Genomic DNA, 27,545 nt, shown 5'->3' with positions numbered 1-27,545 from the left:
CCTTTTTCCCGTTGAGGTTAGTTTATTAATTTGTCATAGGCAGCGCGTATTCACAAAGAAAACGAATGATGTTGACTCACTGTAAAAGTCTTAATTTTCCTTCAGTTCATCAGTTTCTGTGATGACCGGCAGAGGGCACAGGAGGAGTGAGAAAACAGAGGATGGTAGTGGTAGAACAACGACATGAAAGGTTCCTCCTGAGCACGGGAGCAACTGCTCTATTTTTAATTGTACTTTGCTAAGTGACATGACAACTGGATACGTTGGATAGCAAGGACACCGTATTTCCAGCTGTACTTGTGTGCAGGTCGGGTTGTCAGAGGAATTACTAAACTCAGGTAAGTACTTCAGGGTTACTGTATCGTACTCATTAGGAAATATTGCACCATGCTTGAAAAAGAAATAGGGCTAACGTCCTTTAATAGTGAAGCAAAATCAATCAGTTTGGGTCGGCAGTCTTCGTCAATTTAAACTAGCTTTGTAAGCTAACTCGGGGATTTGTAAGATCTGATTGTGAGTGAAAGCTAATTCAGCCAATGACGTTCCATTTTGAACGCTGTTGTGATATGTGTGACCAATGATATAGACGGGAAGGCGGGAATGAAGGTCAGACTACCTTGCTAACTCGAACTTCCAACGTTGATGTTTACAACAGTGTAATGGATTTGTTTATGCAACACAGCTGACGTTAGACAGGCTGAGTGGAAAGAAGTGTGGGCAGTTACGGAAGAAGGACCGGCCGGCAGTGCATTTCTGCTTTGTTTCTATTCTGAAGTTCATCAGCACAGAGTTGTGACAATGCTCTAAGTATATGCTGATGATGTGTCAGAAGGGTTACATGCATTCTTAATTGTAAGAGCTCTGAAATGTTGCCTAATAATGGAAACTATAGAATGCAATATACAGCATGCCCTCATACATTATCACTTCGTTTATTGATTTTTTTTTTATAGTATAATGAAGTGAATAAGCAATTGTAGAACATTATGCATTGAATTGTAAAATAACTGTAGCTGACTCAAATATAATCTGACTTTGTTGAATGGTAGCTGTATTTTATTGAAGAAGATACTATCATAGACATGATTGAGTCTATCGAACACTGTACAGTGCTAAGAATTCCTATGCAATAGTTGAGACTTAAATGGAACAGTCTGGTTTTACCAGTGTTTAGTGTTTTTCAGCAGCACATAAGCTTTAACACGAAAGACAAGCAGTGCGAACAAATTAACCAGAGGAAATGATAATAACACATTATATCATTCCCATTGTAAACACCAGATTGTTGTATAAAACTAGTGGTGAATTATTTTATTCACTAGTTGATAGTCGAAATGATAAAATACAAGACAATGTATTATAACAATCTGAGACCCATTCTGCCCAGTGGTTAGTACATGTTGTTTGAAGTACAGTTGGCATATGGTATTCTTATATGAGTGAGTCGTATCTTATTTGTGATCATCTTCAATCAAAGTGTTTGTGGACTTTTTTTCCTGAACTGATTTTCACACTGTCTTGTGGAGTTGCCTGCTCTATTAGGTTGCCAGTAATGGAAGATCATAACAGGTTATATTAATTGTTTTCCTGCCTAACTAGTAACTCACTGACATACACATGGATAAGATGTTGACTTTTGGAAAACCACAACTAGTTTAGTCAGATGTATGTAACCAACATATTGTTTATGCACAATACATAAATGGGATATTGAAGTACATCATCACAAATGTGAGCAGATTATTGCATGTAAACATACTGCTGTACAAGCAGTTGTCCAATGTGCTGCTCACAGTATACCCTTTGATCATGAGCAGTACCTCTCCTGTGAGGTATAAATGAGAACGAGTGTGCAGGCACAGTGTGTCACTTATTACCATACACGTGGGTCAGCTGTTTTACAGCATATTATTATATTATATCATTATCCAAGTGACTTGCTTGTACTGTGTTACTGTGCTGCCATATAGATGGGTCAAGCACTGTGGAGGCTGCCTCCCAGACAACAGCTGCAGCTTCAGGAAGAGCTTGCAGATCGACTGGCTGACCGAGGAGGTGGAGGACAAGACCAAGGTAATCCTCACATTTCTTAACTAATTACTTTTGGCTGATGATTTTAAAGTTTGTGTGTGACTGCTGCTATCACAAAGGTTGTGTTTAATTTCTGACACAATATGAGTTTGTTATTAAGGTTTATTTATATATTTATTTAAGGTTCTGGGTTTCAGTCCATATAAATAAACTTTCAACTCAATATTAGCACAGCAAGCACCAACTTAAAAATATCATTATTTTTTCCTGTTTATGTTATGTACTTCTAATGTTAATAAAATAAAGAATATAGATTTATTTAATTGTTTGACTAGACTTTTTGAAACTAAATATTGTGTTATTTGTCAAAAATATAATCACAGTCGGTGTGTTCCTTCAGTAATTCCACGAGACACAAAAAAATAAAAAGGGCAGGTAAATCATAGTCAGAGGTCATTGTGTACCTTTATAAAAGTTCTTAAGACATTTAAAAAAAAACAACACAGTAAATTGACGATGAAATAAATCTAACTCAATCTGTGCAGCTTCCACCCATTGCAGAATCATTGCTGTTCAGAGAAAATAACAGAATGAACTGAAAATGACATGCACCATGTCATGTCGCATAAAGCTTCAGTTTACTGCCAAAAGTGAGAGTAATTCTTTCAATGAAGTGGATAAAAATACACTGGATGTTTATCTATCACTGTATTATCCAATTAACAACTAGCAATAACAAGTGGTTTTCATCAGTGGTTAGTGTTACAGAGTTGCATCCTCTTCATTAGCTTGGTCTCCATCAGCCTTACTCTTAATAGTTTTCTGTTTCCAGGATTACAATACTTTCATCCTTTTGTCTGCTATAAATCTGACCCCACCTGTCATTCTTTGGTGTTTCTCAAAGCTGTTTTTCTTGTAATTGTTTTGCCCCTAGCAATGTGTCTCTTTCTTGTTGCTATGCTCCTAGGATTTTGCAAACAAAAGTCTTCACAAGTTTAATCTCTTGTAGTGGCTTACAGTAAGTAATGTTCCATGTTGGCAAAAATGCAAACGTTTTACTCAAAGGAGGCGAGTAGAGCAAAAAACAAGTTTGAACTTAATCACTAATTTCATTCATCTGAAATTCAACGAGCACCTCATTTCATACATATACACTATAATGAGTGTCAAATATTCAGGGTTTTACAATTTATACAATAAACTGAAAGTAAATACTGTACATTGTGAAGAAAGACACCAGTAAAACCATACTTTATGAACATATTATTAACAAAACTATAAGAATAAAAAAGCGCCAAAGATACTAATAAATCAGACTGAATTTATCTATTAATCAAGGCAAGGCAAGGCAAGTTTATTTGTATAGCACATTTCAACAACAAGGCAATTCAAAGTGCTTCACATAAAAACATTAAAAACATAAGGAACATTGATTGAAACATTAAAAACAGTCATTGAAAAATAGAATAAAAGTTGCAGTACAGTTTAAGAAATAAAATACAGTAGTAAAATGCAGAAATGGAGGAAATTGATTAATATCCTTGAATGTGATTCAATTAAAGGCAGCAGCAAACATAAAAGTCTTCAATCTTGATTTAAAGGAGCTGAGGGTCTCTGCAGACCTGCAGCTTTCTGGGAATTTGTTCCAGATTTGTGGAGCATAAAAGCTGATCGCTGCTTCTCCGTGTTTAGTTCTGACTGAACAGAAAGTAGACCGGTCCCAGACGACCTAAGGGGTCGGGATGGTCCATAAGGTAGATCAAGTTAAGTGATGACAAAAACTCAGTGTGTCTGGTCAGTCTTAAACCAAAATGCATGTTGGGATAGTCTCCCGCTTCTTTGTCATGCTAAATAGCAGTAAGCAAGTCATGAAAGTGATGGAATTAAAAAAAGTAGAAACATGAATGTATCTTCTTTTAGGGAGAGATGGAGGTCCCCAAAAAAGAGCTCCTCAGCCGTGTTATGGCCCCGACATCTATCATCTGCTGAGAACACGCATGGGAGGTACGAACACACACATTCTAGCTACTAACGCTCGCTCTTATTATGTATTTTGAATGTTTTCACTGATCTTTGGTTGCCCCTCTTCTTTCCATTATTGATGATGATGTGTGCATACAGTCAGCATAGTTAGAAATAACAGGGATTGGTTGCCCACCTACAGAAGAAGCCATCACTTCCATTGAATCACGTACAGGATGATATATTCCAAACAGAGATAGATAATCCAACAAGATTCATGCATTTTTGCTGCCTTCATTTGACTTCATTGAGGTGACTTAAGGGCTTTAACACCAGTTAGTACATTAGGATTAGGCTTGAAAAAGTGCTAAAAGGATCTTAGTCTTATGGAATGCAAGTTTAGTGCAAGCAATATTTCTACTCTTGCTGTGGTTGATAAATGAGATTAAATCTAAACCAAACTCAACATTTCCACCAAGGTACAGGACAGGAGTCTCCATTCTTATTTTTCAGTATGATATGGGCCATGAGTGGCCAACCATCACCTGTACTTTTTGCAATGTGTCCGTCCACATATTGAATAGAGTGTTTCAATGGGACCAGGTCTACTTCCTGTCAGTTTATGTCATTCACATACACTGCAACAGGAACTAAACTGGAACACATCTGGACTGTTTACATTTACAACTGTGAAATGGGTTGGAGTTTTAAGGCAGCCAATGAGAGAGAGCTGCTTATTTTTGCGGTGTGTTCAACAGACGTCATGAGGCAACAAAGCAGTCAATCTCTTTGAGCGCTTGTCTTACCTCCTTCTATCCTTTTTATTTGTGAAAAGCTCTGCACTGCTCTTTAATTAATTTTAGGGTTGGGAAATGGAATATTACTGTCCTCTAACAGCAATAGCTGCAGGGATAAAGTATTTTTGTGGGCCAATCCGGAAGTTAGCATTGCACTCGTTTTCTCAACAAACAGCCAATGGGATTTTTCCATTGCGTTTTGGATTATTGTAGAAAATAAACTCTGTGGCAGACAAATGTTGTCAATACTTAGACGTTTTGTTCACAAGATAATGTTATGCTATAAACAAACTACACCACGGTCACATAAGTGTGAGTATACACACAATGAGGCTGTAGAGGCTGACTAGTGAGTAGATGACTTTCTGTGTTCGGCGTGATGACTTTTAATGTCCCCAACCACCTCTGTAGTCTCATTTAGCCACTTGTTAGCAACTGCCTTTTTTAAGACACGTAAAAGCTTCACAATTTTGGAGTGGGATATTTACTGACGTATTTTATGTCATAGAACAAAACGTTAAAATCTCTTAAGCTTGTGTTGAAGACAGACCAGGCATCTCACCAAAAACCCATTCATAAAACCTGTTGACTTCGAGACGAGGGAGCTGGACGTGTAAAAAAAAGTTGACTGACCTGTTTTCTATTTCTGCCTTCCTCCTCCTTTTTCTCTGTTACTGTAGGTAAGGAACAACATGGTTTTATAGATTTGGAGATGTTGCCACCCGAATTAGGCATCACCATCCTGTCATACCTGAATGCTACTGACCTGTGCCTGGCTGGCTGTGTGTGGCAGGACCTGGGAAACGACGAATATCTATGGCAAGGGTGCGTGTCTCAATAAGATTACCTGTCTAAAGACAGGTTAAGGGAAACGAGGGCTCACAGCTAAGACACTGAGTTTTCAGTTTAAACAGATTAGTATGTATTTCCATTCTGTTAATGTCTTCATTTATTGAAGTGTCACAGTTAAGGAAGGCTGAAGTTTTTTGGCTAACCAAAAATATACTTTGGCCACCAAATTTAAGGGTTTGTTGACAGTACTTTAAATGAATAGCGTCTATCTCTGAACTGCATTGTGTGATCTCTGCTACACTGACATACAAATAAATGATGACAGAGAGACTTTGAGGAGAAAGTTCAAGGTAGTAAAAACTTGTTTCGTCAACTGCTGTCTTTGTCAGTTGTTTTCTGTCAACTTACCAGACAGCTTTTTGTTTTTCACCACATGTATGCAGTAAAGTTATATTATGTTGTTTTTTATTCGTTTCTATCCTTTAACCCACATGTGTCGATCCATCAGGCTGTGTAAGTCCACATGGGGACACTGCTCCATCTACAACAGAAGACTACCTGCTGGTTTCTCATATAGAAGACTGTACTTACAACTAGATGAAGGCTGCCTGACATTCAATGCTAATGCACAGGAGGTAACACATGACAACTTCTGCAGTGTGTCGGTGTGTGGGACAGTGATATCACGACAAAATTATGTATTTGAAGTTGAAGTGAGAGAAAAGTGAAACATCAGAGGCTCAGAATGATGACATCATCAAAGTGTGTGTGTGTGTGTGTGTGTGTCTGTCTGTCTGTCTCTCTCTCTCTCTCTCTCTCTCTCTATCTCTCGTGTGTGTGTGTGTGTGTGTGTGTGTGTGTGTGTGTTTGTGTAGGGCATCAATTATTTCATGTCTAAAGGTATACTAGTGGATCATCCAACAGAGCTGGCTAAGTTCATCTTCTACACCAGACGGCTCCACTGGAAGATGCTGAGGATTTACCTGGATGAGAGGTTAACGCAGAACCACACAGAATACCCAGAAATGATTCTTCTGTGTTGCCTTAAGAAAGTCTGAAACGATGCCCTAAAATAATTAGATGTATGATTTTAGTTTATTCTTTTTCTGGTTATCTAATGTGTCTGCTATGATATTAAATATACATTATTGGTGCCCCTTGTCCGTGAAATAAGAATTCCAAATCTGATAATTCAGTAACTTTCATTACCTGTGTACCAATAAAAATGTCCCATCATGCCATTTGGTGTGTATTTGTGTCTATGGATGTGCAGGCGGGACGTCCTGGACGAGTTGGTGACCCTCCATAACTTCAGCAACCAGTTCCTTCCCAACGCTCTGCGGGACTTCTTCAGACACATCCACGCACCAGAGGAGAGAGGAGAGTATTTGGAGACCCTCATCACCAAGTTCAGCCACAGATTTTGTACCTGTAACCCTGTCCTTGTCCGAGAGCTGGGCCTCAATCCTGGTTAGTACACACACACACACACACACACACACACACACACACAGACATAAATACTGAACACATACTGTATATTAACTATAAGGGCTTGTAGGTCCTATGCTTATTGGTAATAATTAAATACTTACACAATAGTTATAGTTATGGGTCTTTGGCGGACTTAGGAAACTGTGCTTCATAGCAAACAACAAAAGTGTCTTCACAAAGATAATTTCTTGCGATTGTTACTATTTGATGATCGTTTAACTTTAGTCAATATAGCAAACTTACAATATGGGAAATCAGGATGACAAAATTATAGATTGATTGTAAACATGTGTGAAGAATATGATCCGGGATGAAGTCAACCAAGTTCAGGTGCCAAGCAGATAGAACTTGAGCCACAAGGCCTCCTGTCCACCATGGAGACATAAAAGGAGGACAGAAAGCAGAAACACACTAGAGGCAAAATTCAAGCACACCATTCACACCGAAGGGAAAAAAGATGAGTAAACCACACACAGAGGAAGAGCGACTTCATTCTCTCCTCAGGTAGACATTAAGCCACTATATCTTTACATAGCAAATAGGCAAATTTAGCACCAAATTCAGGTTCAGTGAGACTGATAAGATCCACCATGAGCCTAATGGTAGCAGGTACATATCTGAAGAAATCAATCATTGAAGGTCCAGTGTGTAGGATCTAGTGACATCTAGTGGTGAGGTTGCACAGTGCAACCAACAGATATACACTTCCGCTCGCTGCTCTCTTTCCAAGACTGCAGTAACGTCAGCCACTGAGTGCAAAACCATGGTATGGCCGTTTGCCTCGCTCAGAGGCCATCCTTACCATAATAAACATACTTTAGGCGCAACGGTGGCTGATTGTGCCTACTTTTTGCACTCTGCGTCTCATGTTACCACAGGTTCACAAGCATATCGGAGTGCTGCGGTGGCAAACAAGGTAACGTAAAAACACAAAAGGGCCGCTCCAGAATCAGTGTTTGGTTTTTCCATTCAGGGCTTCTGTAGAAACATGACGATGCAACATGGCTGACTCCGTGAAGAGGACCTGCTCCCTATGTACAGTGCTGTGAAAAAGTATTTGCCTCCTTCCGGGTTTCTTATTTTTTTGCATATTTGTTACACTTAAATGTTTCAGATCATCAAACAAATTTTAATATTAGACAAAGATAACCCGAGTAAATACAATATGCAGTTTTCAAATGATGATTTCTTTTATTAAGGGAGAAAAGCTATCCAAACCTACTTGGCCCTATGTGAAAAAGTAATTGCCCCCCTTGATAAATCATGAATCAAATGTGATTTTTTGGAAAGCTGAGTTCAATTTCACTAGCCACACCCAGGCCTGATTACTGCCAGACCTGTTGAATCAAGAAGTCACTTAAATAGAACCTGTCTGACAAAGTGAAGTAGGCTAAAAGATCTCAAAAAGCAACACATCATGCTCATCATCATGCTCATCATGTAAAGAAATTCAAGAACAGATGAGAAACAAAGTAATAGCCATGTATCAGTCCGGAAAGACCCCAGAACAACATCTGAAGAACTGCAGGCCTCACTCGCCTCAGTTAAGGTCAGTGTTCATGATTCAACAATAAGAAACAGACTGGGCAGAAATAGCATCTATGGGACAGTTCTAAGGCGAAAGCCACTGCTGACCAAAAAGAACACAAAGGGTCATCTCACATTTGCCAAAAAACATCTTGATGATCCCCAAGACTTTTGGGCAAATATTCTGTGGACTGACGAGACAAAAGTTGAACTTTTTGGAAGGTGTGCGTCCCGTTACATCTGGCGTAAAACTGACACAGCATTTCATAAAAACAACATCATACCAACAGTCAGACATGGTGGTGGTAGTGTTATGGTCTGAGGCTGCTTTGCAACTGCAGGACCTGGACAACTTGCCATAATTTACGGAACCATGAATTCTGCTCTCTACCAGAAAATCCTGAAAGAGAATGTGGAGCCATCAGTTCGTGACCTCAAACTCAAGTGCACTTTGGTTATGCAGCAGGACAATGATCCGAAACACACCAGCAAGTCCACCTCTGAATGGCTCAAAAAAAGCAAAATTAAGGTTTTGGAGTGGCCTAGTCAAAGTCTGGACTTAAATGTGATTGAGATGCTGTAGCATGAGCTTAAACAAGCCGTTTCTGATCGAAAACCATCCAATGTGGCTGAATTAAAACAATTCTGTAAAGAAGAGTGGGCCAAAATTCTTCCACAGCGATGTGAAAGACTCATTGTCAGTTATCGCAAACGCTGGATTGCAATTGTTGCCGCCAAGGGTGACAAAACCAGTTATTAGGTTTAGGGGGCAATTACTTTTTCACATAGGGCCAAGTCGGTTTGGATAGCTTTTCTCCCTTAATAAATTAAATCATCATTTAAAAACTGCATTTTGTATTTACTCAGGTTATCTTTGTCTAATATTAAAATTTGTTTGATGATCTGAAACATTTAAGTGTGACAAATATGCAAAAAAATAAGAAACCAGGAAGGAGGCAAATACTTTTTCACAGCACTGTAGATATGAAAAGCTCATTCTAAGCTAACGAAAACACAACGATTCTTAGTTTCAGATGATTATACAATAATAAAACATAGTTAACATAGAAATGATATTCACTGGCCCGTTAAGCAATGAATTGAAAGTGCAAAAGAGACAAGATGAGTTATGAGTTTGAATTCAAATTTACTGAGCTGGACTGTCTGATGTCTGCTTTTTAACTCCGGAAACAGGGACAAATATAAGCTTAAAGGACTTCATGCAGGTATGATGGTGCATGTCTATTTAGAATGTTGTAAGTCTTCAGAAGCACCTTAAAGACTGATCTGACAGAGGTAGGGAAGCTAAGATTGGTGTAATGTGGTCAAATGTCTAGTTTTAGGTCAAATTGTAGCTGCAGCATTCTGAACCACTTGAGGACTTTTAGTACTAGTATGCAGCAGGCCTGACAACAACATGTTACAATCAAGTCTGGTTTAGACAAATGTGTGTAACAGGATCTGTGTGCAGCCATGGACAGAAATGACTGAGTCTGAGCTATGTTGCGTCTTTCATAAAGCAATCCTTGTCCACTATGTAATACAACCAGAGATAATAAAGGAACAGGTAACTCTGTGTAAACAGTGCAGCAACATCTTGACAAATCTCTATGATCTCAAAGTCTATTTACTGTAAAATAGAAATGTTGATGTGAGGATGGCAGAAGATTGATTTCATGTCAATTAGACAGTCTTGATAAGGTGGCCAAAGAGTAACAAAAAAGGAAATGCCATGCATTAACCACAAAGGATTGTGATCTAGGAAGCATGTATAGTAAGTTTCATTGTAATCAGATTGTGAATGATGTTGTGTTGTAGTGGACATTTTCCAGGTCAAGGGAGGATTTATCTTCAAAATGTACACACATGAAATGTTTCATGCCAGGACAAGTATTTAATATCTTATGTAAAGCCTAACTGAAAACAGAAACATTTATTTAGATTAGAAATTTTGACCAAGATATTTGCTGCTGACATTTTACATTTTAGAGTTTTAAAATAAATGTGTTATCGCTAACTGTTGACACTTTCTATGTTAAACTTTTTTATACTTAAATATTTTATTTTAACCAAAACCAATCCCAAACAAACAGAAAAATAAATAAAAACAAACCATGCAAATGGCAAAGAAAGACCAGGAAGAAAACAAATTAAACATCAATAATAAATAAGAGAAAAGAAATACATCAAAACAACCATGGAACACACCAACAACGTTGTTCGACACTCGTGTCAACCATAAATTCAGCCCAACGACAGATATCAAAAAATATATTACACATGGAGTAGCATCCTGTTTGAAGAGAGTACTTGTCATCTTAAGAGATGATGAGCATCAACACTAAACAGAGTAAAAAAACCTGTGTGAGGTTAGGGAGGGCAAGTCACCAGCCAATTTCCTTGTTCTGACAAATATTTGGTCCATTTTGTCCATCTTGCTATATATGCGTCTTTTCTTAGGGAAAGTTAGCCTTTCCATATCGTGAAGTTCTTTAATGATTTCAGTCCAATTTTCTACTGAGGGTGGGTCGTTTTGTAGCCACTTTCGAGTAATTGCTTTTTTTGCTGCCACCGTTAATATTTTCAGGAGGTACCTGTCTTTTCCTGTTATTCCTTCTGGTAGATCACCCAAATAAAGTGACTTGCATGTGAATAGGATCTGCTGGCCAAGAATATGCATAATTCTCCAAATGTTTTGCCAGAATGTTTGAATCTTGGGGCAGCACCAGAAGATAGGGTGGTGGTTTGCACTCCCCTCCCCACAATTTCTCCAGCATGTATGGTTTATTGTGGTTAAGTATGTCTTCATTTTAGGAGTAGTAAAGAAACAAACAAGGTTCTTCCAGCCAAATTCACGCCGATACATAGAACAGGAAGTAGAAAACGCGGTTTCACACATATTCTCCCATATTCTCCCATTGCTGACTGGGTATTTTATCTTCTAGTTCTTTCTCCCATCTCTCCTTGATATATGTTTTGGTAGTTCCTCTGCCCTTTGTAATCCCCTGGTAAAGTTTTGAAATTACTGATTTGGAGCTGCCATTGTATGCCCATACTATTAATTGTTATTCGTTAATTATTTCATTAGGTTCCATAGTTACCCCATGTTTCCTAATTTATTTTATAAAGTACTGCCGTAACTGTAAATAGGGTTAAAAAAAGTATGATCTGAAAAAATCATACTTTTCTAAATTGTATTTTTCCTTCAATATCTGAAAACTGTGTGATGTGTTTTTCTCCGTTATTGTGCAGAAAGCAGTAATACCTTGGTTGGTCCAGGGCCTGAATCTAGAATCTATACAATTTGGTTTAAATTCTGTGTCATATGCAAGCCATCTGAGTTTTCTTAACTGGGTCCACAAATTGAATTGCTTTATAACATCAAACCAGGTGTGCAGGGTAAATGAGACAATGGGGTTCAGATGGGCACGATAAGTTAACATTAATTTGTGGTCTGCGATCATTGCTTGTACTGGGATACCTTTGCATTCATTTTCCATCTCCTTCCACTTAGCCTCGTAACCATTGTCACACCAAAGAACTATTATTTTGAATTGGGCGGAATGGATCTATGTTACATTGCACAGGCTTTTGGCTTTTCTATCCTGCAATTTCTTGTTACTTAGTGGCCAAGATGTATTCAGACACAGTACATCTGTGGTAAGCTAAAGCAATCCATTTGTACACAACCGTGTAAACAAACTGTCATCACAGTTGTGTACAGTGACACTTTGACCTGAAGGTGGCGCTAGAGGAAAGCTCATGGACTGTCCCAAATGAAAGAGGCTTTATCCTCTGGAGAACATAAATACATTCAGTCTATTCGAAAGAGTGATTTGATTTATATTTCTGGTGTTTGGGTCAGAATTTTGATTTTATGTTACAAGAGAGGTCAGAGGGTCATCGGAATATTCAGAAACGTCCTCTTTGGATTATTAATAGCAACCTACCCTGACCATAACTGGACGTCACTATGTTTTAACCCTGAAGTCAGAGGGCCAAAAACTCAGACAGAAGAAATAATTTTGAAGTTAATTCTGACTCATTGGCCCAACCACAAAATGAGGGGGAAACCATCAAGGTTTTATTTTCAAGTAATCCCTGGCTTCAGTATTGTCACTGGACCGTGCATCTACCAATTGAGGGCTAGGCTAATGTCAGCAGACTGTACAGAAACCAATCCCTGACTAAGTTACTGTTAACTCTTTGGACCTTCTCAAATGATTAGTAGGATTAGTGAAATGGTTTCGAGCCCAAGGCTGGAGATGGATGGATGGCTGCCTTTCTCAAGTCATCTCTTTCATTTCACTGCTGTTCTACCCCTTCACTCCTTAGAGAGCAGTTTATAAGTAGCACAGTATAGATGTATGTGTCTTATTCATCATGTTAGGACGTCATTTGATAAATCTTGTTGGTTTTACTGCCCCTTTTCTCCCCCTTTTATTGTGGCTCTTCCTTCAGTAATATTTTGGTTTACGGTGAGGTGAGGCTCAGGTCCTGACTTTATTAAACATGCTTGAAATCCATGACAGGGTAGTCTCTCTATCTGACCAGTGAAACTTCAGCCTTTATGGGACTCTAGTGGGACTTTGAGTTCTCAGTGTGAACACTACAGAAATGACCTGTTCTCTTTAGAGCCTCAGTCTCCTGAGTTTGCGTGAAAGCTGGCGAGAAACAAAAACAACCTCTATCATCTCTGCAGATGCGGTGTATGTGCTGTGCTACAGTCTGATCCTGCTGTCCATCGACCTGACCAGCCCCCACGTCAAAAACAAAATGTCCAAGAGGGAGTTTATCAGGAACACTCGCCGAGCGGCACATAACGTCTCGGATGACTTTGTAGGCCACCTCTACGACAACATATACCTGATTGGCCATGTGGCCGCGTAGCTCCACCTACCAGATGTCCCAGAGATCCTCACACTGCACTGAAGAATCGGAACCGGTGATTGGGTTGCTGTACATGAAAGTATGGAACACTGTGGAAATGGATTTTAACAATTTTCACAACAACCAATAAATCTTACGATAAAGGATAGAAAATGGAATGAAATTCACCACTGCACTGTGAGGGAGACTGTGCTTATTTGATTTTAATCAAAGGTGTGAAACATCAGTCTTTCAAACCGTGTCACTGCAAAGGAGGCTTTTAACCTTTTCAGCCCTTTTGTGGCACAATGAAGACGAGCTCTGATACTGCACTGACGGATGGCGACTACTGATGGTGGAGGAGGAGGAGCACAGCCCTCACAGATCCCGGGACAGTGCTGCTGTTTTCCACTTGGACAGCGGCTTCACGTTCACCAGTGGGACAAGTGACACAGGGGACGCTAATTCCACTCACTAATATATCAAGTAGCATTTCCAATAACATTAGAGCTATTCGGCAAATCAAATGACCTTGATGCATTGTCAAGTGGTAATAACCAGAATGTCTAAGTGACTAGATCTGTTTTTCTGTGGCTAATACTGAATTTCTTTTTCTTTTTTTTTTCATCTTACACACTTTCATGCAAGAAAACTGTCTTATTCCTATCCTTAATCTCTCTTATGTTTTTCATTTGAGGTTTGCTTGTATGTGTTCCAATTCACCAAACTGCACAAAGACTTTAAACTTTGGACTTTCTCGTCCGAAAGGGTAAATTTCTCTCCACAGCACGTACCTACAACAGCTCAACAGTACCAACTTACAATGACAGACAACAGGACATACTCAGGTCTATTCAGCGAGGCCTGTTGTTTATTGCATGGCTGCAGGGATCAGGCTTTACCCAACACGAGTCCATCTACACCTCAGTGCTCTGTACCTGCACCCAGAGGAAAGGAGGGTAAGCTGGTGATTGAGTGGGTGTGTGATTTCCTGCTCTGTTGAGGTTAGAATGCTAGCAATGCTTATTGTTAAGCTCTGCGAGGTTGTGTGTTGGTTGACCAATTATCCTGGCTGCAGCGTTGGTTATGTGTATGAGTTCGTCTTAGTCTATTTAATTTCGGTCTCATATTAAAACTCCAAATTCATTCAGATTAAGAAATGTATGACTAATAAATCAGATGAGCGCTTTCTTCCGCTGTGGAGAAAGTCACACTATCTGTTTATGACTCCAATGACGGGTCCACTCCTGAATTTTAAAGAGAAAATTCCAAGTATGAGAAATGTACATGTAAATCCTAAACACTGCATTCATTAAAATGGATGGTTTCATAATAATTCTGATCGTCGCACATGTAGGTAAAAGCAAAGTGACATATAGTATTTTCAGTGTTGTAGGAACCGACTAGCTAATATTTCGTGTGAGCTTTTGTCCAGATTATGATTAAAATTGAATGTATTAAAGTGGTTACTCACACATTACATTAGGGGCATTTGTAATCACAGTGCTTTGCTTTTGGAGGTGACATGCTTCTTGTGCAGCAGATAGAGCACAGCAGCTGCTCTGTTACGCTGCTTTATGAGGATGGTAGATACTGTAGTATTTGGGAAGTCGGGTTTGTGATGGACCTGGCTCTATTTCTGGCTTCATCATCAAGGAAATGGCTGAAGTCCAGTGGAGAGAAAGACGATGTTAAGTGAAGTAAACCATTCTGACTCTTGAATTGTCACAGAAGGACAATATCACTGGCTGAAGCCTGTGCAGTAAATTGTATGAGGTTCATGAAGTTCGTGTGTTTTCAGAATAATCCTGCTAGAATTTCATATTTTGCACAATGCACACATTCATCCCCCTAATTACCACAGCGATAAAGTTATTGCTGCCATGGCATAGGCACAATCCATCAATTTACATTAGACATGTAGTTTTATAATGACTGTAAAACACCTCAACCACTACAGCTGTCAAAAAAAGTGTGATTCTTCCAGAAGTGACAAATGAAAAAAGAGAAAATACTCTTATTTATCACCACAATTAGTAGCGTGGTAAAGTAATGGGCACATATACTGTATATGTGTAATGTGAAATGATGGATTACATTTGTCAGTGCAGGAATATGTGCGAGTTGTTTTCAATGGATTTCTTTGAAATAGTGGAAGCTGGAGCATATAGAGGTGAGAAGATGTGGCGTCTGACGCTACAGTGGTATTAGTGTGTGAAAGCCAATCTGGAGAAATGGAATTGTACAAAATACTTTGATCAAGACGTATTGATGACACAATGACATTTTCATAAAAATTAAATCAGTTCAACAATGGTGCCCATCAGACCTGAATGCAGCATAATAGTCACTCTGTGCCAGTGGCTTCGAGTCCCAGCAGCTAGTATGTAGCCGCAACAGTTAGGTGTCACTGAATGTAACCATAGGAACCAACAGAATGACAACATGAAGCAGTTTTTTAGATCAAGGTTCTATATCCCGACCTAGAAAGCTAGCTGCAATACCAACCAACATGTATTCATTTGTTTTCTAGGTAAATTCTGTATAATAAGAGCCTCTTCATTGGATTGTAAATTCTCACCGTGGCTAAACTCTCAACATTAATAGTGTTGACGATTCTTTATTGCTGATTTATCTCTGATTTAGAGCTATAACCTCATTGTTTTCTTTAAATTATGAAGAAAATGCACTTCCTGTTGTGTGTTTTTCTTTCTTTGTGGTTACCAGAAGACTTTATGACTGACAAAATGTACTGAGAAATTGTTTCAATTATCTGAATCATTAAATCTGGGTTTGATTTTACTGACACATTTCAACCACCTGCAGTTCTACAGCTCGACGGTCGAAAAGGTAGAAATAGAGAGTCAGTTCTTACACAGTAATCATTCACCACTCATTGTATCACTGAGTGATGCACATTTAGTTCAGTGATTGATCTGGCTCTTCTTCCTCACTAGATGATGGTGATAGCTCACAGTAAAGCTTGATTACAGACATTTCAAGATTCTCTGCTTTCTATCGTTTTAATAAAACACAAAGGAATATATAAGGTATCAAAACTGATGCTGGGAGGACGATTCCATGTCAATACTAAACTCTAAAATTATAATGCAGCCATCAAACTTTTTTGATTATGTTCCATAATCACAAAAATATAAGCAGTCACGGGCCGAACAGTAGCGAATATGTACTTTTCAACCAGTCACACTTCGAGAATACAATAAAAGTAAATACTATTTACTTTTAAAAAATCCAATGTTAAATGTAAGCAAAAATTTGAGAATACATTCAAATTCCAGAAAAGGTCTTCAAACAACCAAGTAATATATATTTACATCATCAGACCCAATCAGATCCCTTTTTTTAATAAAAGGACACCAACAGAATGACAGATATGTATTAGTCTGGTCCAGGTCATTCAACAGCACATGTGAATCCGGAATCGGATCGTAATGTTATTTCAGTGTGTGTGTGTGTGTGTGTGTGTGTGTGTGTGTGTGTGTGTGCGGATGTTTGAGATCAAACAGCCAAAAGAGTAAATCCTCTTCAGACACAATATGACCTTTGGCTCTTGACCTTGTGTGTGTGTGTGTGTGCGTGTGTGCGTGTGTGCGTGCGTGCGTGCGTGCGTGCGTGCGTGTGTGCGCGTGCAAAGGAGTATTCATTATGTTTCATACTGCAACATCAAGACTTTCACCTACAGCTTATCAGTCATAACAAGCAGTACGCTACATTGACACACTTTTGTAATGAACTGGTTTGAATATGAAACATTTGACTCATTTATTTTTTCCAAATTTATGTTTGAATGTGTTAAGGTCTCAACTCTCTGCAGTAGGAGGCCGCATGTCTCCTACTGCTGCGTCTTTCGTCAGCAGAGCAGGGCCAAAAAATCAGCTGGTCCAAGTTAAAATCAAATCAATTTAATAAGTACAGAAACATTACAAACTGAAGTAAACTATTAATAACAAAACAAACATAATAATTTCATGAAAGTGAGGCCCCGTCCGGGCCACGAGACAGATACGTATATCTGCATCATGGTCAAGAGAAGGTATGTTTCTCTCCTGGGATTTACAGTTCTTTGTCTCCCAAGAGTCACATTCCTCAGCCTATCGATCTGCTCCACGACTGGCTGAAGTCCAATGAGCTCCTCCTTGGCTCTTGACCCATTGTCCTGGGCAGACACCTTCCTTCGGCCAGCACGCTTCCATCCCCCGCAGGTTCACACCTTCTCACATTCCTCAAACCCCCCTCACAGACACTCAATATACATTCAATGTATGAAATGACCACACTTCCTGGTTCAAAACTTACAAACAAACATATTATATAATAATTATACCTTTGGTTTAAACCTTAAGTAAACACTGACATATAATATCCACCACTAGGAGTGCTTTAAAACATACTAGGAATGCTTCTAAACTTTAAATTCCTCACAAATTAAATTAGGTATTGAAGTGACCTGCCAGGGTTCAACATTAATGTTTTGTTTTTCACTTTCCCGGTTGGGTAAGTGGTTCAGAAATCTACCTACTGCTCACATCCTCTCTAACGCCACCCAACTAAACTCCAGGATTTGTCCAGGTTTACAGGATAATTGAAACGCTTGCTTGCACTTCAGCTCATACACTTTGTCCTTACCTGCTGTATGAAGGCAAATCACTGTCAAAATCCAAGAGCGCTAATGAGATTCACGCGCGCACAAATCAAACAGCCGCGCACATATTTTACTTTGACGAGCGCTTTTACATCACTCCACGAGCAAAACTTTATTCTGCTCGCTCGCAAAACTTTAACCTTCTCGCTCGCGAGCCTTTTAGCTGCTTGCTCGCGAGCAGTTTTTCTTTCTGGCCTGTCCAAAGACGAGGATTGTAACCAATAGATGTAGAGATACAATGGAGACTGGGTCCGCCCACTTACTGTCAAAAAGAAAAACTGTGAGTGAGCGAGCAGCTACAAGTTTCGCTAGCGAGCAGAGTAAAGTTTCGCGAGAGTGACTTTCGCTCGCGGAGTGATGTAAAAGCGCTCGTCAAGGTAAAATATATGATACAAATTACTGTCAAAATCCGAGAACGCCAATGAGATTCACGCACGCACAAATCAAACAGCCGCACGCGTGAATCTCATTTGCGCTCTCGGATTTTGACAGTGATTTGCCTTCATACTGCTGCCAGTCGGCACTGAGCGCGTGCCGACTTGCAGTTTCAAGTTTAGTTTATTTATAGGGTACATTTAAAAACAAGAAAAGTTTACCAAAGTGCTGTACAGTTGTAAAACAGCAATACAATATAAGAAGGCTCACTCTTAGTTGAAAAAAAAAAGTTCAATGCCAATGCCATGTTCCCAGGATGTATAAAATTCTGTCAGAGCTTGTGATTTGGTGGAGTGATTGTCGGATGTTCAAAATGAATGAAAAAATCATCCACCCAATACCATATAACCCACCAGCTCTCTCTGCTGTTGCTGTTGACCCAAGTTGGATCACAGGAGGAGGAGGAGGATGATGATGATGATGATGATGATGAAGGGGCTGGTGTTTATTTAGTCCAGCTCAGACCGGTGGCCCAGGTCGTCGTCTGGTGGCGTCCCCGTCCAGAGAGCCTCACTTAAGCTTGATGGAGATGATGGATGGCCTCCTGAGCCCCAGAGCCTCTGCACTTCATCAGCATGAGCAGCCACTGCTGCTGACACTGCAACACACACACACACACACAACCTGCAGGTCGGTTCACACAGTGCTGACACTACAGGTACTGCTCCTATGCTCCTACGGTACTAACTATTACTGTTGCTGCTACAAGTAATAATAATACATACAAATAGCTTCATTATTATGACACATTAAATTATTATTGCTTCTATACAAAGGCTTTGTTAAAAATTGTTATTGTGATAAGAATTATTTTGATAATAAAAAAGAAAGGTGATACCCTAAACTTTTTAAATTGTATCTATGTACATTTACATATTAAATTACATTTAACAAGTTAACAAAATACATTGAAATGATTCACAAAAAAGAGACAAACTGCAGTATGTAAATAAAAGATAAATTAAAAATAAATTCATAACATACATCAAACCCTAATCTCCAAACCAAATCAGTGCCCAAAACATTATTATATTAAAACATTGTAACAAAATATTTAATTTCAAAACAATTATATTATTGAATGTTGAATACTTTTTCAATCTGTTACCTGGTGCTTCAGTCAATGCAGAGGTCAAATTATACATATGTATACAATATAAAAAGTAATGTTAAGAATTATTTATATTATATTATTTAAATGCTTATATATTTTTTGTTAGAAGAAAAATAACAGCGTTTCAGAAACAGAGGTTTTGTTGATGGTACAGAACCTGATGTAAAGCAAATTTTGGCTTTTTCCAATGATTAAATGTGAATTTTACAGGGAGCGTTCTAGTGTGATGAGTTCTTGGGAGGCAGAAGATTTAAGTAGTGCATATGGCCTCAGACTGAAAGTTTTACTAAATTGCAGCATTTGCAAAATATAATTAAAGTTAAGATGTTTGTGTAGAACACAGGATATGGTGGAATAACTGTCCCTGGTGCTACATCAGATCTCATGTAAATAGACGTTGTAATTGGGTTACTACACAAGCCTTTAGCATCCAGCAGCCACTTAAGGCAGTCTAATAAAATGCAACGTCTAAATGAAAAGCACAGCCACATGAAGCAGAGATGGAGAAGCTCAAATGAAAAAAAAAAAGGATTAAGACGGAACGATGAGAGACATGACAGAGAGATGCTGATGCAGTTACAGAGGATTTACAGAGAGAGTGGAACAAAGAAAATGTGGGGAAAAAGCAGAATTAATGTATGTCACATTGCTGCCAGCTGTGAGCCTGGAATGACTGCTGGCCATTTTATATGAATACTAACAGACAGTAGTGTGTGTATAAACAGATGGTCTGTGTAAATGTGTGTGTGTGTGTGTGTGTGTGTGTGTGTGTGTGTGTGTGTGTGTGTGTGTGTGTGTGAGTTGTGATGGTGGATTTAAAAGTTCAGAGCTCAGCATCAACTCTTGATCACACAATTACATAATACATCACATAGATAAAAAATGACAGTGAAGATTTTTACATAAATAAGGGGGAAAGCGCACACATTCACAACAGAGGAATACATTAGACAAAACTGATAATCCGTTTTTATATTTCATAAACTGGAATAATGTGAATGTGAGTCTATTTATGAAGGAGAAAACAGTAAAAAAAATTCTCATTTGAACCAGGGATCTAACCATTTACAAATTTTATTTGATATTTTGACTTAGCAATTGAAACAAACAGAGGTAAAAATAGCCACACTGTGACCATTTCTAAACAGGACAATTTAGCAAGCTGTTTGAAGCCACAAGGCTGTGTTTGAGTTGAACGAGAATGTGTAAAGTTGATATATATATATATATATATATATATATATATATATATACACAGTATATATATATATATATATATATACACAGTATATATATACACAGTATATATATATGTATATATACAAAAACATGCACTAGTGAGAGAATATGAATTATTAATAATATTACTTAATTATTTAATTTCTTTTTAATTTAACCTTTATTTATCCAGGATAGTTCCGTTGAGATCTAAACTCTCTTTTCCAATGGAGTGCTGGCCAAGACAGCAGCATAAAGGTTTCACACATAAAAGCACAAATATATATATATCCCATCAAGTCGTTATTATAGAAGCACAAGTATACGTATAGTTGTGCTTTTATGATCACCAACTATCAAATATATTTGTTATTTGTTCTTTTATGTGTGAAACTTTAATGCTATGTATATATATTTATATATAATGAAATACTGTCTACCACACATTTTTACTTTATTTTATGTTCTATTCATCTTTATATTGTAGCCCTCTATTTTGAATGTAATTATTATCTATTTAACTTGATTTCATGTCTTAGATTCTTATTTTGCTTTGAATGTGTGGTTTTCCTTTTTTATATTTACATATTTAATGAGCGTTGTTGTCTCCACTCCCTTGATTCCACAAGCCCAGAATAGTAAAACTGACCTGTTGTGTATTTTCAAATCAAACTCTTAGTGAAATTATATTATATTATATATTCTATTAGTTTAAAATTCCAGGTTAGGTTATAAAGTATTTCTCACACACCTTTGGCCACTTAACTGCTGTTTCTGTCACTGTGAGCTAAATCAAAGCTAAAGCCCTTGAAACAGAGCCATCAAAACCACAGAAACCACGTCCTCCAAACACAGGAAGATTTACACCATTTCTGCTTTCTGTCTCTCTGCTGCTGCTCTTGTTTCTGTCATTCAGTCATTATACAGCCTTCTGCAAGGCACAGCTTTTACTGCATATGCTCTCTAATAAATGTACTTTCATTATGCGATCATTCTCTCATGTTATATTGTTATTATGATTAGTAAAAGTGGTTATAAAGATGTTAAATATGGTTCTGACGAATGTATTTGTAGTTAAGGTGAGTTAGGACAAAAAAAGCCTTAACAACAGGCTGTAGGTGGAACAATATTATGTTAAAAATAGATAACAAAGCTTACACTTAACTTCTTATAGGGCACAGGTCCAATAATGTATTTACTTGCAGCGATAGTAACCTTGTAAATAGTGATATCAAATCTGATGGATAACAGTATTTCAGTAATAAATGGTTAATTTTTAAACTGTAATGCCAGTAGGTTACATTTTTACAGTTACACAGTTTGGTTTTCCAGAGTAGCAGCAGTGATCTGGTCTTTGTGTAAATGTATTCACTTGTTTAACTTCATATTAGCTTATTTACATAATAATTTAAATATGAATATGCATCAACAGATATTACCCTGTTGATTACAGCACAGCAGAAGAGTCCAACCCAGTAAGACCCATACTGGTGAACCAGAAAACATTACCGCTGGCATAGCCATTGTGCCAGTAGGAAATATTAGAAAACATTCCAACTCAACTTAATCTTGATGATTCATATTGTATTTTTCTGCAATGGAAAAATAGCTAACAAGTCAAAATTTCTGCATTTCAAAAAGTGTGAATGAAAATGCCACTGGTGCAAGTAGACAGCATCTGTGCCAATATCCAATCAACCTTGTGCAGATCCTATAAAATCTCATTATTTTCTCTCATTACATTTTTAGAGCATGTGTGACGATTACTGAACAGAAAGAAACTGCAGAGTAAAATAAATTTCAATTCTGAGAGTGATTTAAATGTTTTATTTCATCAGTGTGCAATACTGTGCTTAAAAGGCAAGAATGCATAAACAAAAATCAAAATGAAAAGGCTTTCAAATGAATCAAAGAGACACACTTTAATTTATTTACTGAATACAAATAATGAAACAACAGATTATTAGTGAATTGTCCTCTAACAAAACATCAGAGCCATAGTTCTTTTTTTTCTGCATGGAGGCCACTTATGTAGATAACAGATGGAAAATATTGTTTGGTATGAAGGGAAAAGTTTGATTTGATTAAACTGTAACGTTGAGATATCAGAATGTTTATTCATTTGATGATCCAGAAAGTCACTTTTCTGCTGTACATCAATGACTGCCAACAGTCTTATCAAGATTTCATTCTATAAATTCCTTTTTCCCACTTGTAGCTGTTTTAAGGTAATAAACTGCCTTTTCTGTAATATGTGGCGAGTTTCTATGCTACACATCCTGAACGTCCTCCTCATGTCGTGTGACTGATGGTAAATATAATGATGTGACCACCATCAGCAGGCCTCTCCAAAGGAGTCCTGTGCCTGTACTCTTTATATCGTTATTTTTAATTTTGCATTTTGTCCAGTAACTGCAAGGGTAACTTTTTATCTACATGGCAAACATTTCTATGTGGCCAAACAGAACATTGGTGACTCTATTTAGTGTACTCTGTGAAAAGCTATTGTATCAACACAAACTATAATGTAAGTCATATCAGCTTATGTATTTGCACAAAAAAGTTCAATTGACTAAAATATTGACAAAGTGCTCAATCCAGGTTGCTCATGTTGACAGTATGTTCAGATACGTACTGTAGGCTACATATTAACACAAAGCTTCCCCTACAGATACGGTTTCATTTCTGTGACATTTACAATGAGTCCTGCATCAACTGTGCCTTGTATTTGATTTGTGTTCAGTCTGGTAACATTCATCTAATTGAAAAAAATCATCTAATTAAGCTACTAATTTTAGCACAGAGTGATATGAGACACTAAAATAAGGCTCAGGCTCAGCACTGCCATACTCTTAGTTGTATAAGTATAAATTAGTATAGATACCGTCCATTGTGGTACCATCCTATTGACTTTCAGCTGTAATTTTGAAAATTATTGTTAGGATACTGTTAATGTTTTACATTTTATCCCCTCTATTTTTGCCAGGCTGTGATAATTTAATGAAGATATTTGTCAAAAGGTCCTGCAAGCTAAAGTTTTTGGATTAAGCTGAAATTCTTCAAAGAATTCTTGCGAACCACCAGATGAAATGATAAAAAACTGTGGAAGCTTGCTGTTGTCAACCATATCAATTGAGCTAGAGACATAGTTTCTGAGTCTACTGTCTACAGGACAATGCTACATTTTCCTACAGAATAATTTACCTATTTTATGTAGATATTTATGCACATATTTATTATAGTGAGTGAAAAAATTAAAATGTAAGTCTCTTGGGACAAAAGTGTCTGCCAAATGAATGCAACGTGGAGACCAAACTGCATTAGCATAGTCTAACTTGATATGAGTTTGGCCTACTTTCTATTTAGTTTTCAGTGTTCACACTTTTTTGACTAGTTTCACATTTTTTCGGAGTCCCGCTGTGATTCCTAATCTTGTTGAATTACACAATTACATTAAAAAGGAGAGAGAGAGAGAGAGAGAGAGAGAGAGAGAGAGAGAGAGAGAGAGAAAAATAACAGGCAGCGGAGTGTGAGCAGAGAGGAGAGGAGTCAGTGAAAGAGAGAGACAAAGAACATCAAAGAGAAGAGAAAGAAAAGGTATACAATATAAAAACGTTGACTGCTTGTGAAGGAGTGAAGACTTGTTCAGTCCTGTTGATGAACTTTCCAATAAGAACCGCAGACAATTTTTTAAATCATTAAAACCATGCAAAAGTATTAACATCACAATGGCATAGAAGAGTAAAATGCACCATGTGTCTCTTTAAAATGTAGTGAAATTAAATAGAAATCATCAAATTAAATAGTGCAGAACAATTGATAAGCATAAAAAATGTATTTAATCTCCACAAAGCAGCTACCTTATCTAGACACAACAGTGATGGGAGCTTTGCTGAGATGGATGGGTATGTCATTCACATCAACATGAATCAATATGTATTTACCAACCTTAATGCACCAGGAACAATCTAATGACCAGACATTGAGCTGAACCATGCACATAGAGCAAGACACTGTCAGCAAACAAACAACCAGGTCTTGCTCCCTTTACTTGAAAGAAGCATGGCTACTGATCTTAATTTTCAAACAAAATTATCAGTGTATAGATTAAAACTGAAAGAATGTTTTTGTCTGCCCATCTGGGCAGCTGTTATCCACATTGTTGTCCAGACTCTCTGCTCTCAGCTGAGGACTACGCTGCCCATGCCTCAGCACTCCCCCTAATCCAGCACTGTCAGATGTTTTGCAACACTCAGCAGCAGCTGGCAGAGCCACGCAGCTCGAGCGGAGACGCTCTAAATGATGATCTATTAGTTCAGAAAACGCACAAGGACATGAACACTGTTAGATCACGTTTTCTCTCTGTCTCCCTGTGTCCGTCTACCGGTAGATTTACTGCTCCAAGTGCAGCTCCAGGACAGCAGAGAGCTGCTAGCTTATATTTTCATCACAGTCACAGGAAGGAAGGAGGAAATTGAACGAGGTGAGCACTGAGCATTATGTGAATGAAAAAAAATCCTGTGATTAGGCTGAGACGTATAAACACCAGAGAAGGGAGACAGCAGCTGATGCTGTCTGATGAAGGATTATTTTTTTTTATTATTATATCTTTCCATCTTTTTCTCTGTAGATATTTTCAAAAAAAATGCCGTAACTTCATAAAAAATGCAAGTTAAAAAATGTAAATGAAGTAACACTAAGAAATAATACAAAGTCAAAAATAAATGTAAACACTAAAAATAACTGCAGAAGAAAAGCTCTGCATTGTGAGTTGATGCAACACAAGGGCTCCAGGCCAGACGGAGTGCTAAGTGGGATAAGCTGAATAAATCCTAGTTTCCACTTGGGAGACGTTTTTCTAGCAGATCCACTCCAGACTGTTTGTTTCCATCACAGAAATATTGAGTTGTGGCATAAGTGCACTGTTAGAGATGATTGGACTGCTCATGGCTGAAGCCAACCAAGCAAAATACAGCACTCCCCCTAATCCAGCACTGCTTCCAACATTGTTACAACTGCATCTCAAGTTGTGAAGTCAGAAAAACGTATTCACTGCACACATTGTGTACTTATCTGGCCTTGGAGTGCAGAAAAAAGATTGTGTCATAGATGGTGTGAAATAGATGACCACACCAGAAGAAATGAAGACTGAAGGCTGCAATACAATGTAGTGAGAATTTTATATGGAGTGCCACCAATATGTTTGAAAATGTAAAGGTGGCACTCAATAAAAGGACACATTGGCTATGAAATCAAAAAGGGGTTCACCTTGGGAACATGAATATACTTAGCAAATAAATATATCAAATGTGTAAATGTTGACATTTTGGCCTTAATTAAGATGAGACTAAAGGGAAGCTCAGGAAGTGTCCAAAATGGAAAGGGTCCTTTCTCTAGGGAGCATGAGTGCTCAGTAAGCTAAATGGGAATCTGCTTATTTTGGTACTTCTTGGTACTTAGCTTAATGGTAGTGCTACAGGAAAGGTCAGGGGTCATTAAAAATCCTTACTATTCATCAACTGGGGACCAGTCAAATTAACTGAAAATATGGATGACCAAAACAAAAAAAAGTCTACAGCTGTGCTAGTGTCTCTGTGAGTCTATACTTATGCCAGATCTCACAAAAATGTGTAAATATGTATTTTTGTTAGATTATGTTGACTTAGACATAGCAGTGCTTTCAGCTAAATGCTAACATCAGCATGCTAACATGGTGATTTTCAGCAGGTATAATGTTTACTATGTTCCCCATATTAGTTAAGATTTAGTCTGGTTCTTTAGTGTTAGCATGCTACATTAGCATGCCAGGGTGGGAATGTGGGAAATCAGTTGTTGATATTTTAGTCTGAACCAAAGTGGTTTTCTGAGACCAACAATGCCATTAGAGCCATTGGCATTCCTGAAAATGTAGGCACCTTCATCCAACTGGGATCATGGAAGACAGGTAGCCTCATTTCCTTCATTGACCTATCTTGGAAAATGTAGGTTTATTCAGATAACAGTTAAGCTCCGTTGAAAAGTGTCACTTAAAGCTTGGGTAGGTAACATTGTAGAAACAAACTAGAGTACGCTAGATTTAAAAAAAAATTATCAAACTGAAAAAAACAGCCTAGTGTTGCCAACTTTTTTCAAATTAGCTAGCAGTGCTAGCTCCAAAAGCCTCTAAATCTAGTTAGAAAGTTGCCAACCCTGACAGCCCATTTTTTCAGACATACAGTTCAATGTTTGTCGCCGATCAACGGTAAGCAGATATGTTACCAGACAGTGTTTGTAGTTAGCTGCTGTCTTAGTTGTAGTCTGCTAGCTATACATCGTAGATGAGAAAAGGTCATGCATGTGTGTCAGCTCCAGCCATCTGTTAACCAGCTGTGGAATGATGTCTCACATGGTGCCTCTCACCCTGTCTCTCTGTTGCTCTCTCACTCTCTCTCTGATCCCTCCCCTGGCGGAGGGAGAGGTGAGCTGAGCTAAGTGGTGCAGAGATGCTTTATGGGTAAAAAAAAAAACTCTCAGAGGGGCTTAGCTCACTGGCAATTTATTAACTTCACTCCTGACACACACACACACACACACACACACACACACACACACACACACACACACACACACACTGTAGGGTTATACTGATACGTTGTGCTCAGTA

The 27,545-nt window shown here is 38.1% G+C and overlaps 1 protein-coding gene across 2 annotated transcripts; it reads left to right on the top strand.

Annotated features, from left to right (window-relative positions):
- The first annotated feature begins 21 nt into the window (after positions 1-21).
- fbxo8 (F-box protein 8) lies at positions 22-16,274 on the top strand. 2 transcript variants are annotated; one of them, XM_068726650.1, is made up of 8 exons: positions 22-338; positions 1,971-2,073; positions 3,952-4,035; positions 5,471-5,615; positions 6,091-6,217; positions 6,458-6,576; positions 6,856-7,052; positions 13,306-16,274. In XM_068726650.1, exons 2-8 carry the CDS (start codon positions 1,971-1,973, stop codon positions 13,491-13,493), a joined length of 963 nt encoding a protein of 320 aa, XP_068582751.1. In that variant the 5' UTR covers positions 22-338; the 3' UTR covers positions 13,494-16,274. The 2 variants fall into 2 exon arrangements, with proteins under 2 accessions (XP_068582751.1, XP_068582752.1); XM_068726651.1 differs by lacking the exon at positions 22-338 and adding an exon at positions 766-852.
- Positions 16,275-27,545: the final 11,271 nt, after the last annotated feature.

The sequence above is a fragment of the Cebidichthys violaceus genome, unplaced genomic scaffold, assembly GCF_023349555.1.
Source record: "Cebidichthys violaceus isolate CVI_PGR_0920_01 unplaced genomic scaffold, fCebVio1.0.p SCAF_4, whole genome shotgun sequence".
Taxonomy (NCBI): Eukaryota; Metazoa; Chordata; class Actinopteri; order Perciformes; family Stichaeidae; genus Cebidichthys; species Cebidichthys violaceus.
The sequence above is the reverse complement of the archived record's forward strand: the minus strand, read 5'-3'. Positions and strand labels throughout refer to the sequence as shown.

What these genes read in the sequence shown, in the direction of transcription:
- fbxo8 (XM_068726650.1), top strand. Translation starts at nt 1,971, where the DNA reads ATGGGTCAAGCACTGTGGAGGCTGCCTCCCAGACAACAGCTGCAGCTT. An exon ending in AGGTGGAGGACAAGACCAAG is followed by an intron (nt 2,074 to 3,951) that starts GTAATCCTCACA and finishes ATCTTCTTTTAG; the next exon opens with GGAGAGATGGAGGTCCCCAA. An exon ending in AGAGCTGGGCCTCAATCCTG is followed by an intron (nt 7,053 to 13,305) that starts GTTAGTACACAC and finishes TCATCTCTGCAG; the next exon opens with ATGCGGTGTATGTGCTGTGC.